At 40.6% G+C, this 16,973-nt stretch overlaps 2 protein-coding genes across 17 annotated transcripts in view; both read right to left on the bottom strand.

Annotated features, from left to right (window-relative positions):
- Positions 1-1,685: 1,685 nt before the first annotated feature.
- On the bottom strand, positions 1,686-12,788 carry ADAD1 (adenosine deaminase domain containing 1). The gene is made up of 11 exons (XM_075092420.1): positions 12,598-12,788; positions 11,176-11,352; positions 10,592-10,759; positions 9,975-10,043; positions 9,308-9,433; positions 8,197-8,320; positions 7,816-7,986; positions 6,696-6,922; positions 5,022-5,259; positions 4,374-4,506; positions 1,686-3,284 (listed from the first exon to the last, which is right to left on the bottom strand). Exons 1-11 carry the CDS (start codon positions 12,782-12,784, stop codon positions 3,171-3,173), a joined length of 1,734 nt encoding a protein of 577 aa, XP_074948521.1. The 5' UTR covers positions 12,785-12,788; the 3' UTR covers positions 1,686-3,170.
- A 1,250-nt stretch (positions 12,789-14,038) lies between these two features.
- BLTP1 (bridge-like lipid transfer protein family member 1) overlaps positions 14,039-16,973 on the bottom strand; it is a 125,138-nt gene continuing 122,203 nt past the window's right edge. For all 16 annotated transcript variants that reach the window (XM_075090199.1, XM_075090183.1, XM_075090188.1 and 13 more), the window contains 2 exons: positions 15,585-15,750; positions 14,039-14,734 (listed from right to left, as the gene is read on the bottom strand). In XM_075090199.1, the coding sequence (XP_074946300.1) occupies positions 14,518-14,734; positions 15,585-15,750 (383 nt within the window). In that variant the 3' untranslated portion in view covers positions 14,039-14,517. The remainder of the gene's footprint in view (positions 14,735-15,584; positions 15,751-16,973) is intronic.

Genomic DNA, 16,973 nt, shown 5'->3' with positions numbered 1-16,973 from the left:
CCAACTGAGCCATGACATAGCACATAATAAGAATATGTAACACTGAGTTTAATGTAAAAGGTAAAAGCTTAGGCTAAGTAAAAATATTCTGTCAGCAAAATGGAGTATCTAGCATAGCTCCAAAGACAGCAACAAAGATCAGTTTACATTTGCTCAGAAATCTATAGAAAAAACAGACAGTGGATTTCTCACTACAGCTTGTATGGAATGGAACATTTATCAAGTTCCAGTCAATGAATTATCTAGTTTCACTTGACGGAACTAGAAGCATACTTTCCTCACTGTTTAACCTTTCGCTGAAAAACAAGAGAAAATATCTGAAGTTTTAAAAATATTGATAAAAATTCTACATACAGCAAATAAACTCTCCATATGTTTGTCTGTGACATTTGCCACAAATTATAGGTAAGTTCATATTCTTAAATAGTAGCTGCAGGATTGGATCATGTATTTGCCCAAGCTTTAAAAGAAATCTTTAAAGAAAAAGGATATTATACTGAAAAGATCTGAAAATGCACAGCAAGGTGAACTGTACTGTACGTACTTTTTTTCCTGTAAGTTGTAAAAAAAACCTAAGCAGAACCCCTAACAATAGTTATGAAAATAGATTTCCTGAGTTCTCTTTTGCCACTTGATCCCACAGCTTTACTATCAAATTAAAATGTATGTGACACATATGACATCTACCACGACATGCACATGACATGACAGACATGCATGTGGCATGTACACGACACATGGCATGCATGTAGCATGCACACAGTGTGACACACAACTTCAATGTGACATATTACATGCATGCAAGACGCACAGCACGGAAGATGTGTGACATGTATGTGATGTGACACGTGACACAACCCATGACGTCATATCTGACATGTGAGATTCAACGTGTTGCATGTTACACGTCAGATTTGATGCGTATGTCATTCGTGACATACCTGTGTATACATATCGCAGGTGTGTCTGTATACCAAGAAAATAAACGCACACACCCCCATACATGCGCGTGTATATACATTCTCACCCGTGGACCTCAATCTTCAAGCAGGGAGGGGAGAGGCTGAGCTCCCAAGCGGAGGCTGTTCGTGTTCACGTGCCTGGCTCTGGTCTGTGCAGCCAGCCATGTATGTATGTATGATATATCACCGACAGGTACGCACAGCACATATACACCTTCAGCCCCATCACTGGAACCACAGCACTCTCGCCTGCCTCAAGGTTGTAGAACCATATATTCTGGAATTACTGAAGTAGCTGAGGCAAACCTGGGATAGAACACCTACATGCTTACATCTACTAGCTCAGAGCATTGTGCATATGCTATTGTTTAATCAAAGAACAATCCAGGTACAAGAACTGGATCCATATGGTTGTCATCAACTAATTCCTCAAGAATACAGCTCTCATGGCCAGCACAACACATCTTTTTTCCAACAGAATCTCTCTCCTCTTAAGAAGGAACACATGTTTTTGGTTTGCTGCTCGATTAATAAAATGGCTGAAGTACACAAAGAAAGCTCAGTTACTTGTATATATTTAAGGCTTCTAGCTTAACTGCAGAAAACACCTTCGTGATGACATCTCAGCAAACATCTAAGTCCCTGAAGAAAAACGGTCCAGAAGTGTATAAAATGCTAACACATTGACAAGTAAATTTATTGAAGTTTTAATACCCCTGAAAAAAGAGCAACACTATGCTCTAGCCTGGAATATGAAGGCCGTTCTCAAGCATTCTTAGAAAAAAACATTGCATGGAGCAACTATTACATGGAGCGCATGCCACAAAGACAACAAAACACCATCCCACCCTCCAAGTTAAAAGATAGTAACAGAAAACAAAATAGCAGAATAGCAAAAAAAGAGGTCAAGGACAGAGTAGTGACAAGTGAGTTTCAACAATGTGAAAATCAACATACAATGGTCTCCAGTAAAAACTCCACATACTAGTTAGAAAAACAAATTAAGGAAACAAAAAATACTGGAAGAAGGTTTTTGTTTCAGAATTCTCTTACACTAAGAAGCTGAAACATGACTACAGCACTATGCTACAACTGACATATGAAAACATTACCTAACAGCTTCCCACAATTGTATGATATAGGAAAATCAAGTAACATAATGAAAGTGTACTATCTGGCTTAAATACACTAATATTTCACACCATCACACAACCCCCCACGTATGGTATTTAACAACATCCTTTTAAATATTGTCATGTTACCATATTTTTACCATAACTTAACAAAGAAGCTAATCCCTCTTGACAGGCAACATTTTTCAGACGACTATAGATGCAGACGATTCTGCAAGGACTTCTCAGTACAGTGATAAAGTAGTCTGTGGGTGAAGGAGTCCAACTAATTGACAAACACTAACATCCGATGGTTTCTGGGGCAGCCCACAGAAGTTGAAGGAGCCTTGCTTCTGGTGACTTCCGTACTACATCACACTATTTTGTTATTTACAGCTTTGACACCTTTGAAATGCTTTAAAACCACTAGCAGAAATAGTGATTGTCACCAAACATTTGAGTAACTGCTTGGTAATTCAAAGTTTGGAAGTACATTTGGAAGTACACAAATTATTTTTAAGCCTTCTACCACAACCAATATACAGTAAACTACAAGCCACTTGGCAAATCCATGCTATTAAAAAAAAAAAAGTCTTAAAATGACCAGGAAAGGATGCCTACAGATAAAGCATAAACCGCCAATTTTTGTTTCCAAAAGTGATTCTCACATTGGTATGTTGTTTTTTTTTTTAAAAGAAATCCAACTTTTACTGACTTTCTTCCTTCTTAAAAGACAGTTATGAAAAAGGTGGGGAAAAAGAAGAGATCAATACACAGCAATCCTGAAACTAACAGGAAAAAAACATGTTAATAACACCATGGGGGTGGGGAGCAGAAATGATGTGGCATTGGGGGCAAAACAAAACAGATTTGCAAAGCTGTTAAGATACTCCTACCTATGAGAAAACATTAACTGTTGGAACAGACTAAACTGTTACAGATGGTTTAATAACTGCATTTAAATTCACAGGAAGCAGCTCTGGAACGATTTTCTTGCTGCAAATATGAACCCTACAGTTAAATATTTTATTAATCAGAATGACATTTTACTGAAAGAAATAATCCAAACTGACTTCGCATATAATCCACCTCACAGTTAGTCACTGAACTCCTCAATATGTGGGGGCTTCACAATCCAGGATCCATAACCATGTTGCTCTAAGTAGCTTTGCAGCAATTTTTTAGCTTCTTGGTACAATTCAGATTGAATCTAAAAAAAGAAAAAGAGAGATCTTGAGAGAACTCAAGAATGATGGTTACAGAGATCTGTCATCTTTACCACCAGCATAGAATACGCACAATCACAAACCTTGTAGAAAACAATACCTACAAATCTCACAGTCTCCTCCATTGCTGACAGTGAGAGAAAGTGTTACAGACTCTAAAACTGGTTTTTTTAATAGAATTTGGGCATTTATCGGGATGAGAGAATTGTTCTGTTAAACATTTTTTTCAGCACCTTTTCAGTTCCAATAATACCTTTACACAGAAAATAAACATGATCATTCAATGCAAATCTAAACACATGAAGAGTCAACTAGCAAACCATTCTACTTTAAAGTAGTTTTTGAATCATTTAAAAAAATGCTCTCTTGCATGTTGACAGGAGGAACAAAAGAAGATACGTACTTTATAAAAGCTGAAGTTTTACATAAAGATTTTGGAAATAAAAGATATCTCTTGAACCAAGGAGAGGAAAAACCTGGAAGAGTCAGCGAAGTAAGGTGAGCCTACATATTTCCAAGTATGGACAGAAATGAGTGAACTTCCTTTACAGCAATCAAGAATCACAGTAGCTCCTATAAGTAATTTCTCTGTATTTTTATATCACAACGGAAAGCCTGGGACTAATACTGTCTTCTGATGAACGACTCCTACTTTCCTATTCCTCTATGATATAAGAGTCCTCCGACAAGGCTACACTGTGGTAGAAAAATATCCACATACGTATGAAACTAATATAAAATACAAGATTGAAAACAAACTAAAACAAAAAACCCCAAACTCTTTTGAGACTATCTTATGTGAGGAAAATGGCCAGCAACCTCTACATGCTGAGGGAAAACACAGCAGACTTTCATAGAGAATGTTAAAGATTAATTCAGTAGATTAATTTTACTCGAATACAGCAATTTCAAACATTCTCAGGCTAAGATTATAAGCAATAAAGGAGATCCAGTGGTTCCGGTGAAGCCTTCAGCAAAACAGAAACTCACCCCTGGCTACCAAACCAGCTTTGAGAGTAGCCATTAAGAAACTCCTTAACAAAACTTCCCGCCCTGAGCCCCATACAGCTTACCTTAGCATCATGGTACGTTGCAAGATGAAGCAAATCATTCCGTTCCGCTTCCTTAGCAAGCAATCTGAAACGACTGAACATTGCTGCCTTGCAAAGGCGACTTGCCAAGTAAGTGCCACTTTTGAATGGTGAGCTGGAGTCAAAATGAAAAAAGAATAAGACGACTCAGTAACAAACACATTACAGGTATACTGCTTTGATCATTACAGGATTTTTTTCCCCTCTAATGCTTTGTGAATATGATCATATGATTGTACTTCCACTTTCAGTGAGCACAGCTAATGCAAATCAGCAGCTGTGAGAATTTAAACAAGCCAAAACAGTTTTCAAACTGGAATTCATCTGAACTAAAACGCTAATTGATTTTATGTACTGTGAAAACTAATACATTCACTACAATAATGGAATAAAGGTATCTCAATTCAAAAAATGATTTAATTTCATATCTTGGTATCTCACTGTGAAGTTACAAGATCTCTAAAACTAGATCTCATCATAGGATGCATTCACCTAACACAGAAGAGAATCTTTCTCAGTTGGGTAATACAGCGGCCTCCATGCATAGCTTAAAAAAAGAATACTCCAGTAAATCAGCACAAAACGGTAAGGGTAACCGTTATTTCCAACATAATAAAGAGAAATTCTAACCTTTCAGTGGCTTTTCCATTTGACCCATCCACAACCTCCAGTGACATATCTGACAAAGACCAATTCAAACTAAGAGACCACTGTTTAAAGTCTGTCTGAACTGGGTGTGCAGCATTCACCAGGTAAGTATGAGATCTGTTGACCAGATAAGGCATGGGAAGCTTTGATGTAAGTGCATCATCAACACGCTGTTTTATAGTTATTTCTAGCCCTCTTGTATCCTTGCAATTTGCGTTTCCTGTTAAACAAAACAATATCAGTCACACGTAAGTACATCAAATTGAGGGAAAAAAAATAAAGCTAAGAATGCAGATGTTTCCATGGGTCTATATTATATGCATGTTTCTACACAAAACTAATGTTTGGAAAAATAAGTTCCAATATTCAGGTCGCAGAACAAAAATTATTCCAGTTTCTTCTCCACAAGTATCATTATTTTCATTGGATGCCTCCTTTTTGGAACAATTATTCTTCATCAACTCTTCACATTCCTTGCAGAAGACACCATCAAAACAGAAGCTGCAACATTAACTTTGATGTTCTAGATTAGAAAATACACTACGAGTTTGCCCACATTACTCTGTATCCAACAGTATTTCCGAGTGCCTACTAAACAAACATACTTTGGTTCACAGCAACTTGAGGAACGGTCACAGAATTTCTATTAAATAGAAGGGCAATACATTATAGATTATTATGTTTACTTTGAATACCACATAACTGAGCATAGCAGACGTTTTCCTATCACTTTTAAGTGAAAGTGCCCAAACTTCCTCAGAAGGAACAGGCAGGCATTCACCAATTCTTGCAGGTTCTTTTGGAGCACTTCAAAAACCTTGTTCTGTACTAGAAAAGGAAAAGCTGCTACATCTTCAACATCTGGGGAACTCGGACATCTGTGTTCTAAGTCTCATATACAAATACTGAGAGGAAGAAACACCTGAAAACCTTCAGGATAATACCCATTAATTTAGTTCCACCACATAAATAAAAGCTACTGAAATGAGCTCTCATAACAGTATGGTCTTCCTGACTGCCTCAAAACCCTGAGACTTCACTATCACCTTGGCAATCCCTATTCCTCAACAGAACTCCTATTTGCGTTAACCAATACCAAGGGGGGAGGTGGGGTGGGGTGGATGCAGACCACGGACACAAAACAAAACTGAACAAAGACTTTCCAATAGAGCGTGTAAGATATCTCAGGGGGAAACTGAACTAAACTGAACTGAACTAAAAATGTTCAGTTACTTCAATACTGGCAGTTTCCCCACCACTCAGTTCTTCAGTTAAGCGATTAACATTGTTGCCTTAAAGTCACCACATTTGACTGAACAGTTAACACAGCATTTGTCACATTTGATATTTTCTCAATATCTAAAATGCAATTTGTTATAAATGAATGCTGAATTTCCTCTGTTCCTGTAATACATAGTAAAGGAGGGCAATCTGGCAAGCTGAAACAAACCCACGACAACAAAAGAGCGAACCCCAAGTTTTACACTAGGGCATTTCAAAGATGAGTGAAAAAAAATATACACACTTAGTACCTTTTCAGAAAAATACTGTCATTGTTTCAAGAACCATCTTGGTTTAGTTCATGTTTTATAAAAAGTCATCAGACTGGAACATGAAAACATACAAAAAATGCGCTGCAACTTGCGTTAAGCTTACCTACAAGAATGGTGTTGATATACACTGGTTCAATGAAGTGACTCAGCAATGCTCCCTGAACACCAACCACTTCCCATTTTGTTAATTTGTCGCTAGCTGACATACTGCTTGCTCTAACAGTCTTAGGTGGACAACAAACAGTTAGGTAAATCTTGCCTTCTATAGCAACATGGAGATTCAGTTCTTCACTAGTTTCATAAGCAGAGAGAGATTGTGGACTGAGACGTCTAAAGTGAGACAAGAAAATTAATTTCAGTGATAAAGTACTCCAAACCGCATCCAGTCTCATCAACCATCTCCTTGTAAGAGCAGGCTATGACACTGAAAGCAATCTAAAACCTCCTGCAATTCTAACAGGAGGGGCTCCCCCAGTCAGCACAACTTGCAATGACCTGGCTGTGACTTCCAGTTCACAAGCCTGCCTTCCGTGCACCCCAAACACGGCATGAAAGCAGCCAGCTGTCTGGTATATATGAAAAAGTTATGATTGTATGACTTTCAGGGACATCATTCCACTGCACCACTGTTAGGCACAAAAAAATAACGTTTTTCTTAATAACTTGGTAAATGAGAGACTGCTGCTCTTAAATGTCAAAACCATTAAAAATACAACCTTCAGAAATTTAACAAAAGTTAGAAGTATAAAGATAAGCATAGGAGTACATTTGTTCCATCAAGTTTCTCTCATTACCTTTTTTCTACAAGGCAGAACAGGAGCCTATTGTTTCAAGTCAAGGCTTTTTATTTGCTAGTCCTGGGGTACAAAGGGTGACATTACGTCACCACATCCACTGGCTCAGTGGTTAAACTAATAATTTATTAGTATTTTAATAGCATCTTGGGAGGAGGGTTACAGGCAAGCAGGTATCTGTAATAAGCAAACCATCGTCCTGAACCTTATAACCCAAGTAAAAGTTTTTTGTACTGTCACGTGAGCTGTATCTCATACATTTATCACTACCACCCTATACATTAATGCTTCCAAAAAATGAAAAAAATTCAGAATACCCCCCCACATCCTAGAAACATGCAACAACGCGTATTTTCCAGACTCACAAGGTGTTTGTTACTGCAAACTAATCTTCCACTACAACACCTCTGAAAATGCCAAGGTACTTACACCTGTGATTTTAACTGAGCAGTTCCTTTTGGAAGCTGATTCATGTAGAGAAAGATAGTTGTATTTGGCTTTAGGGTAAGCAGCTTCGAGCCTGGTGCTGTGCAAAATATGGATTTCTCTGTCCTTGCTGGATTTTCATTATAGAACAGCAAAAGGTGCCTATAAAAATATCTAAAAGAAAGTGTTAAGTAACAGTAAATGTGAAAAACACTACTTCGTTTACAAATACACGAACGTTCACATTTAATCCATGTGATTTGAAAATAATCCAGAAGGTACTAACCGTAAAATGCAACTGCATTTATATTCGCATTTGCAAAAGTAAAACAGAGAAGAACCGGCTGCAAGACAACTGCTAACTATTTGTACACACATTCTTACCTAAGTAGAGAACGTCTTGCAATAACGATGGCGTGGCTGTCATGCAACACTCTTCCACAAAGCTGAAAGCACTGACTGTAATTACATTCCCCTGTTCCTAGAGCTACAACTTCATGCTGTCCACCTAAAGAGAAAACATTTATTTTTACGTGACTGTGGCCAGTTAACCTTGTCTGGCTGCCAGGTGCCCACCAAGCTGCTCTTTCATACCCCCTGTCCCCCAGCAGGTTGGACTCAATCATCTTAAAGGTTTTTTACAACCTAAATGATTATATGGAAAAACAAAGTTTAAAAATTCATAGGTCAAGACAAGGACAGGGAGATCGCTTGCCATTTATCATCATGTGCAAAACAGACTCAACTTGAGGAAGATTTATTGTCAATTAGTGTAGGATAGTAAGAAACAAAACGAAAACTAAAACCACCTTCCCCCTCTCCCCCTTCCTCCCAGGGACAACTTCACTCCTGACTCTTCTATCTCCTCTCTTCCCTGCTCAAGCAGCACAGGGGTTTGAGAAGCATCAGTTCTGACACTTTGTCTCTGCTGCTCCTTCCTCCTCACATTCCCTTCCCTGCTCGAACATAGAGTCCCTCCCACAGGACAGAATCCTTCAGGTATCACTCCAGTGTGTGTCCTTCCCACAGGCTGCAGATCTTTACAAACCCCTCCAGCGTGGATCCTTTCCACAGACTGCAGCCCCCCAGGAACAGACTGCTCCAGCGTGGGTCTCCCACAGGGTCACAGGTCCTGCTAGAAAACCTGCTCCAGCATGGGCTCCCCTCCACGGCCCACAGCTCCTGCCCAAAGCCTGTTCCTATGTGGGTCCTCCACGGGCTGCAGCTTCCTTCAGGGCACATCTGCTTGCTCTGGCCAATACACCCTTGTTCCTCTTTGAGATGCCACAAAGAAATGCTTATGTAGGTCTTGAATATTTGCACGACTGTAGCACATCATACACATGACAGAGCCATCGGAATGGAGCATGTTGAAGAAGGAGAGCTACCCTTTACCTTTATTTACCAGATCAGAACGGCATTAATCAAGGCTCTCTGGGAACACAAACAACCTAGGTTTTCCACTCCCCAATACCCACGATCAAAACAGACTTGCCTTTTTCAACGATGAAGGCAGCCAGTGAACTGCCACAACTTTGGTACTCAGGATGTTTGGCAGTCAGGCTGTTAAATACTACTTCAAGTGTCTGTGAAAGTTTTTGATACGTAAGATGTCTTCCCTCTAAATAAAACAATAAAAGCCAGGAGGACACAAATTTGCGGGGGGGGGAAGACATAATCAACCACATGCCAAATTGTAAATCTGAACACATAGCAAAAGCACTGCTATCAACACACGCTTTTGGGATTCTGGTGATTATCAGGATGGGCCTGAATAAATAAAGGACAAGAACACCTCAACAATTTATGCTTTTGTTATTCATAATAATAAATCAAAGATATGGATCAAGTTGGATCACATACTGCGCAGTGTTTGAAGTAAGGACAGAAATACTGTTTCTATTTCTGTCACCAATTCACCACTTAAATTGAAGCAATTTACTGAAGTTCTGTCCATCTGTGGAACTGATGGTCCATCTCCTACTTTAATGACACTAACTCTTATAACGTCCTTCAAAGTGGAGATGTTTAGAACAACAGTAACTTCACAGAGATGACTAAATATATTAAAGAAGAGTTTAAAAAAAAGGCAAAAAGGAAAAAAAAAAAGCAAGCATTTGCTGGGTAATTTGCATCAGAGTAAAACAAAGACTACTCCTTACCAAAACAGGTCCTTGAAGCACGACCGGAGTTTGTCAGAGTTTGGGTCTCAGCAGGAGTACAGGGGAGATCTAAGAATGGAACACAATTTCAAACTGGGATGGACATTCCAAATTTCAAAACATGGATCTCACACTGTTTCCAGGAAGTGAAAGTTTCCAATTGTCTAAGAATCTTCTTGTCTGACTTTGGATGTTCTTGTAAGTGCAGAACTGTTTAGGCAGCAACCCTTACAGGAAGACAAACATTATGGTAACTGAATTCTTTTGAAAGTAGTAATTCAGTGAAATCTTTTAATCATAAAACTTTGAAACCACTTAGGATCAACTTCATATGGCTGTTACCTAGCAAGTAGCAAATCAAGTGCAACAGCAACAAACAAATTATTTCCTTCAGTATTCTCTGCTCTGTGCTACAAACTGATGCAACTCCTAATACACAAAAGACAAGGAAAAAGAAGTTTCAGACACATGCAACAAATAGCTCTGCCCAAAGGATTCCAGAAAACTGACAGAGGTCCTGATACAAAAGCATTTAATAAAACTACACAGAAATTTTGCACAGGAAACCTTTAAGCCAAGCTTTTCAAGTTCTAATTAGGTGTTGCTAGAATATTTACCTGACTTTTCAGAAGCCTTTGCCCTTGGGTACTCCAAGTTAAGTAGCTCATCAAGAGCCAGTTTAGCAGCATTTGACCTAGATTCCTTCTTGTTCTTTCCCAGTCCAGTCTTGTAGCACACACCATCCACCACAGCACAGAAGGCAAAATAAGGCCTTATGATATTGCCTTTTAAAAAGAGAAAAAAAGCAAGCACAATGAGTGACATTATTTTGAGGTACTTTAATCCATAGTTTTATGTGCTTATATTCATTCCAAGGTCAAATTCAAAACAAAAAGACAAATTTAGAAAAACACAACTCAAACCTTTCACCTCCACAAGAATTTTGGTGGCTTTCACTTTATGCACTTCTCACAAATTGTGGTAGCAGGCAAAATTTTATCCAATTCACCTGGTCAAATTCTGTAGTAATTAATTATGACACACAGCTGTATAGACAATAAAAGGGCAGCCAAAAAGCAACACATGTGGAGGGTAGTACAATCAACAGTAGAAAAATTCAGCTGTATTGGTGCCATCAATACTAACTGCAGAAATTCAGCCCATCTCAAGAACAAGCAAATATTATTTAAGAAGTCTTTACCTGCCACACTAGTTTCTTTCAATTCAAGTTGTACGTGGTGCATTTGTGCAAACTGATGCAAGGCAGACACTGGGTTTATTACTCCCTGTTCATATCTTGCAATAAACTCCTCTAGGTCTTTCTTCAGAGGAGGTGCTGACAATGGGGGTGCATGGGCTGCTTTCAAAAGAAAAGGTTCTGAAACAAAATTAAGAAATAGCTGAACGCACTCTCCGACAGTTTAAATCTGTTTACAATACATGCTTTTTTTAGAAAAACAAAAAGCAAAAACCGTGACTCTGGAGCAATATTGCTTTGTACTGAATCCTACATCAACAATACTACCGATTCTGAAACAGCGCGTACCTCCTCTTTCAAAAGCATCAAAGCTTTTGAGACTGAATCCATTAACCTCTGAATGTAGACAGATATCACATGTAAAGACAACATATATTCCTCCCTCCCCTCCCTTGCAAACCAGTGATCAAATGTAAGTTGCTGATGGCAGATTCAAAACAATGGCACCTGTGGTTTTTCACACAAAACTAGGAAGCAGTGGAACTCCCTGTCATAAAACACTATAAAAGTTTTAGCAACCACACACATTATTCAAAATGTAGATAACTCATTCAAAGAAAAAGAAACCCACCCACAAAGAGCTGCTGAGTACAGAGACAGCACCTCTGGCTGAGGTGGCCGGGACAGAAGATGGGGAGAGCTGCACTGCACACCCACCCTGACCCAACAGCTCCCCTCCACGCCCACGAGTAACCACAAGTGGAACTTGGGCAGTGGACGGGTGGATATTTCATCTGTCCTGCACAGAGCCCTTATGCTCTTCAGAGAGCAAGGATTGGTGTGTTCTTTCAGATTTAAGAGAAAGAATGGTATCTTTTTCTCCCTGTATCATCTCTAGGATGGATGGAAACTTCGGCTTCAGGGTTGCTGTGTACTCAGGCACCAGTATCTCCCAGCCAAGAACTAAAATGAACTCTTGCCATCAAGTCTCATAAACAGGTGCCTTGACCTCAGTACAACTACTTAAAAAGACAATTCAAAGTATATCCTGGGATGTCTGGAACTGCAGTTAAAACTTTTCTCAATGATCTCTAAGAAGATTCATGCAGCAGTACATATCATATGTTTTGGCAACCCCTACAGCACTTTTAATATACAACTTGGAATTCATAATTATTAAATGCTGCAGGCAGTATAGCCCACCCTACCACAAACCTCTTACTCTGACAAACTTCCAGTACAAAAGACACATAGGAAGAAAAGGAACAAGTTCAAGCAGGTGCTAAAGAAGACATTCAAGAAAATACAGCGATAAGAAAAAGCACCAGAGGGTTGCAACCTTTCACACACACACAAAAAATAAAGTTACTTTCACTAACGCTATATTTTAATAGCAAATCCCAGATTATAGACTGAAAATTATACCTGAATTTTGCATCATCTTTGGTACACTGCACCTCTCAGAAGGTGGAAGTTTTGGCCTTACGGTCACAGACTGAGAAAACTTCTTTGAAGGTGGCTGCCTAGGAGCCCGAGCCGGCAAAGTTTTCTTTTGTACGGGCTCAAAGGTGGGTATTCCAGCACTCTGAAACCAGCCATTGCTACTAGTCATTTTTGATCAACCTAAGTTTAACAGCAGAGTTATGAGATGTTAAAGGCATGACGCAAACTGCAGTTTCCTTAGTTCAGCCGTTTCACAAGAGCACTACAAACAGCCTCCACTCTGCTTCCCTAGACCGGGGGCAGAGAACCGAGACCCGGCGTCGGCCCAATCCCTCCCCTTTCCCGGCCGGCACCACGATGCTCAAAGCCACTTCTGCGGTTCGTTAACCGCCTTCCCCCACCCTTTAAAGCAAGACTTCATACACCTCTGCGCCTTCTCTTGCAATCCGCTGTAAAGATACGAAGACCCGCGCACCCACCCCCAGGCGCCTGTCGGGGGAGCGAGGCAAAAACTAAAGCAACGAAGCTCTGGTCCCTCCCAAGCTTCCAGGAGGAGCTGGCACTGAGGGCTTTGCTACCTGCGCTCCTCTCCTGGCGTGCTGTGAGAGAACCCGCACCTGCTGGGCTAACGCCCGGTAGCGGGCAGGCAGAGCACGCCTGAAGTAAAAGGAGGGAGGAGGCGCGGGGGCTTCCCACGGCCGCCCCGAGGAGACGGGCTCTAACGGCCGAGGAGAGGGCCCGCCGCCTGGCAAAGCCGGCCACCGCTGCAGCCCTCCCGCCGCCAGCAGTTTAGAGGCGAAGAGGCCACCGCGCAGCCCCGCCATTTTATCGAGGGAGGGGGCAGACGGCTGCTGGCCGCCACGTGCGGCGCGGCCGAGGCGCGAAGGGATCTCCCTGACTGAAAGAGAGGAGGGAGGGAGGGATGGAGGCAGCGAGGGAGCCGGCCTGGGCACGGCGCAGCAACGGGCGCCGACCGACCTGCCCCCGCGGTGTCTCGTCGGCTTCCCCAGCCGCCGACCGGAGCGTCCCGGCGGGCAGGGCGGCACCCGAAACCGCGAGAGGCGGCGGGCGCTTGGATGCGCCGAGCGGAGCCGCGCCCTGACCCATTTCTGTCAGGAGCGAGCGGGGCCGGGGGAAGCACCGCCCGCGGGGCCGCCGCCCCCCCTTCCCTGCGGCCGGGGCGGTGGGGGCCGCCGCTCACCGTTTCCTCGCTGCTGCCGGCATCGGGAGGTGGCGTCGCCTCTTTCCAGCTCCCCGAGGGGAAAGGCCCACCCTGCCGCCGTGGGGGGGTGAGGCGGCCCCGCTCGCCGCTGGCGCACGGCCCCCCGCCCCGTCAGCTCACTTACGATCGTCTCTGCAAAGTTACACTTAAAACGCCTTTTTTTAAAATCAAGGAAGTTGAACAACAACAACAAAAGCCCTGTACAGTAGTTAAATTTTATTACAAGTGTAATAAACTTAATGATTTTTAGCACTAAGGCAATCACAGTTTCATAAGTTACATATATATATAATTTACACAAGTCTACATTGACAAATCAATTACCAATCACATCGAGGGGTTTGTGTTATGGCAAATAAAGTTTATGAAAATTCACAGTTAATCTGCAAGTATTTTAAAGATGCAGGAATCATATTGCACATAAGAAAACAGTGGACACTGAGGAGCAAATTTACAGTGTTCCAGCTATTCCTTCACAGAATATACATTGGTCATTATCATGCAATAACTTCAAATACAGAATGGTATCATGTACCACAGTAAACAGTTACTCACAATGTAAGTTTTAAATAGAGTAGCAAAAAGCTGTTAGGTTTCTCTTTAAACCATATTTAAATTCTTAAAATATAATAAAACACTTTGATAAAATCAAACGGAATTACAGTTGTCACATTATACTTTTAGTATTCTTCTTTGTCTTTTCCTTTCTTTTCCTTTTCATCCTGTAGTGCAGTACCAAGTTTCTTTATAAGGACCGACAAAACTTTGTCCAAAGGATCCATGACACCACGCTGCAGCCACTTAGGAATAGTAGTCCTTGCATGGTGAAAGCCCAGCTTTTGGAGGATGTAGTCAACACCAACGGGATCAATTTTCCTCCCTGTCCAGGATATTAATCTAAAAAAAACAATGAATAGGGGGGACTTAATCTCAAATGTATATAAACATAGCAATTGGCATTTGTATAAACAAACATCTGTTTTTAACGTAGTTACTTCTGACCAACTTCAGTCCAACAGGCATTGTTTCAAACTGAATTTATACAGATAAGCTGAGGATGACCAATGGAACATCCTTCTCAAGGGAAAAGCATGCTCAAGGAGGCAAAAAAACAGTCTGGGCTGCCTCCAGATTGTGTTTAAAATGATTTATTATGACTGCTAACACAAAATGCAAACTGTCAAGGTTTGTTTGGCTTGGGTTGATGTCTTATTTTGATATGTGAATGAACACTTAGCACCCTTGCTGACACTGTTTGAGCACCTAAGTTAAAACTGCCATATAGCAACTAGTATATAGTGCTTTTTTATTTTAAGGTGACCGCTTAAAGAAGAACTATAACTGGAATGCTAAAAATGGAAACCTGCGAGATGAGAAACTATATAGCAGAAAGTGAATGGGCTACTGTAGGACAGAGTGAAACACAGTAATCTGTGGTCCTTAATGAGTTTGATTTTACTGTATCCTAATTTTGAAGAGCCTCCAACAAAATCTTTAATCTGCATAAATTCTAATCTAGAAGTTAACTGATGTAATAGATAATTGTGTTAACCAGCTTTTGTCATGTCCTGTAGCAGGTATGCTTGATAGCAGCACCAACAGCCAAAGACAAATCCATAACAGCATCCACATGATTGATCCTCTTAGGAGCTAAACAGCATCAAGTTGGAAACGCTTGTCATTCGCAGGATAGCAGCCACAGGTAAAATGCATAGATAAAGAGATTGCAGACAAGCTTGCTTGTTACCTGAGCGTGGGTTCCAAATGCCAAGTATTGCACATAAATTCTCTCCAGTCGACTGTAGTGTAAGAAATGCTCTCCTCTGCCTCTTTGTCAGTGGAGCTGTCCTCAAGAACACCAACAGAGTTTTTCTGCCCTGGACGAGCAGCCAAAACACGAGGAGGAAAAATTGCTACAAAATGGAGAGAAGAAAAAACCCCACATACCAGTCAGTCATGAGCATCTCACTTGAATTGTCTTTGTACATCATTTAAATAAAACAAAAGCATAAATCTCAAGAGAGGGAGAACCACCTCGTGTTTCAGTTTTACAGAATTTCTGGCAGTTTTGGTTTGAACAAAGTGCTAGTAAAAAATACGCTATGAAAACTGTAGTAGACACTGGATAACACTGGAACGTAGGACTCTTCCATCCCTCTGCCAGCCCACATCATCCAATTACAGGGGTTTTTCTTTCAAATTCATCATGGCTTTGACAAATCATATTACATTCCATAAACAAAATTCAGATATGGTCCTAGTTTTGAATATTGTTTTAGATTGACAGAGTAGTCTCTGAGGAGGAGGATGGTGGGGGAAATAGTTAAATCTTTGTCCAAAGGCATTAACGGGATCTGAACCCAGCTCTTACTGGAGTTTAGGTCTCCTTGGATACAGAAAAGGAAGAGCAGCTCCTCCTCCTCCAGACAATGTATTTTATGAAATAAAAACAATTCTGTGAATTTGGATGACATTTTGATTTATTTTAAGATAGCTTAGAAACAAATTCTTTGACAAAGTTCCACCAAAAATAGTTATCTTCCCCTTTTGTTAGTTTCTGCACCTGTTGGACATTTTACTATAAAGTGCTTTTAGGAAGCACTCCTAGCTCTGTTGTACACAATTACATGTAAACACATTTTGATATGGGTAGTTATCAAAATAAACTTTCAAAATACTGATTTTAATGTGTTCTACATCATGTGTTACACAACATACCATGTTATATCACATGAATAGATGTTGCATTTTCTATACAGTTCAGTAATAAATGCAAACTACTACGCCCCACACTGAATTTCACACACACCAGAAAAAAACAAAATATGTGACTTCTACTGTGGTGGTAACTCATCATTTACAGGCACGTTACTCTTGTGGCAGCCTTTAAAGACAAAAAATACACAAATGAGAGTCTGGAGTAGGATTGCTGTGGCAAAATTCAGAAAATTTCAGATCAGAAGTTGTAAAACTTGAAATAAGCAGCTTTTAAATTTAGTGATGACGTCTCATCTACTATATAATTACATAATACTTGTTCTCCACAGCTTCCTGAGGAGGGAAAGTGAAGAGGGAGGTGCTGATCTCCCTGGGATCCAGTGACAGGACACGTGGGAGTGGTTCAAAGATGCGCCAG

This window comes from Phalacrocorax aristotelis, chromosome 4, assembly GCF_949628215.1.
Source record: "Phalacrocorax aristotelis chromosome 4, bGulAri2.1, whole genome shotgun sequence".
NCBI classification, from domain to species: domain Eukaryota; kingdom Metazoa; phylum Chordata; class Aves; order Suliformes; family Phalacrocoracidae; genus Phalacrocorax; species Phalacrocorax aristotelis.
Note: the sequence above shows the minus strand (reverse complement) of the source record. Positions and strands in the feature narration are given on the sequence as shown.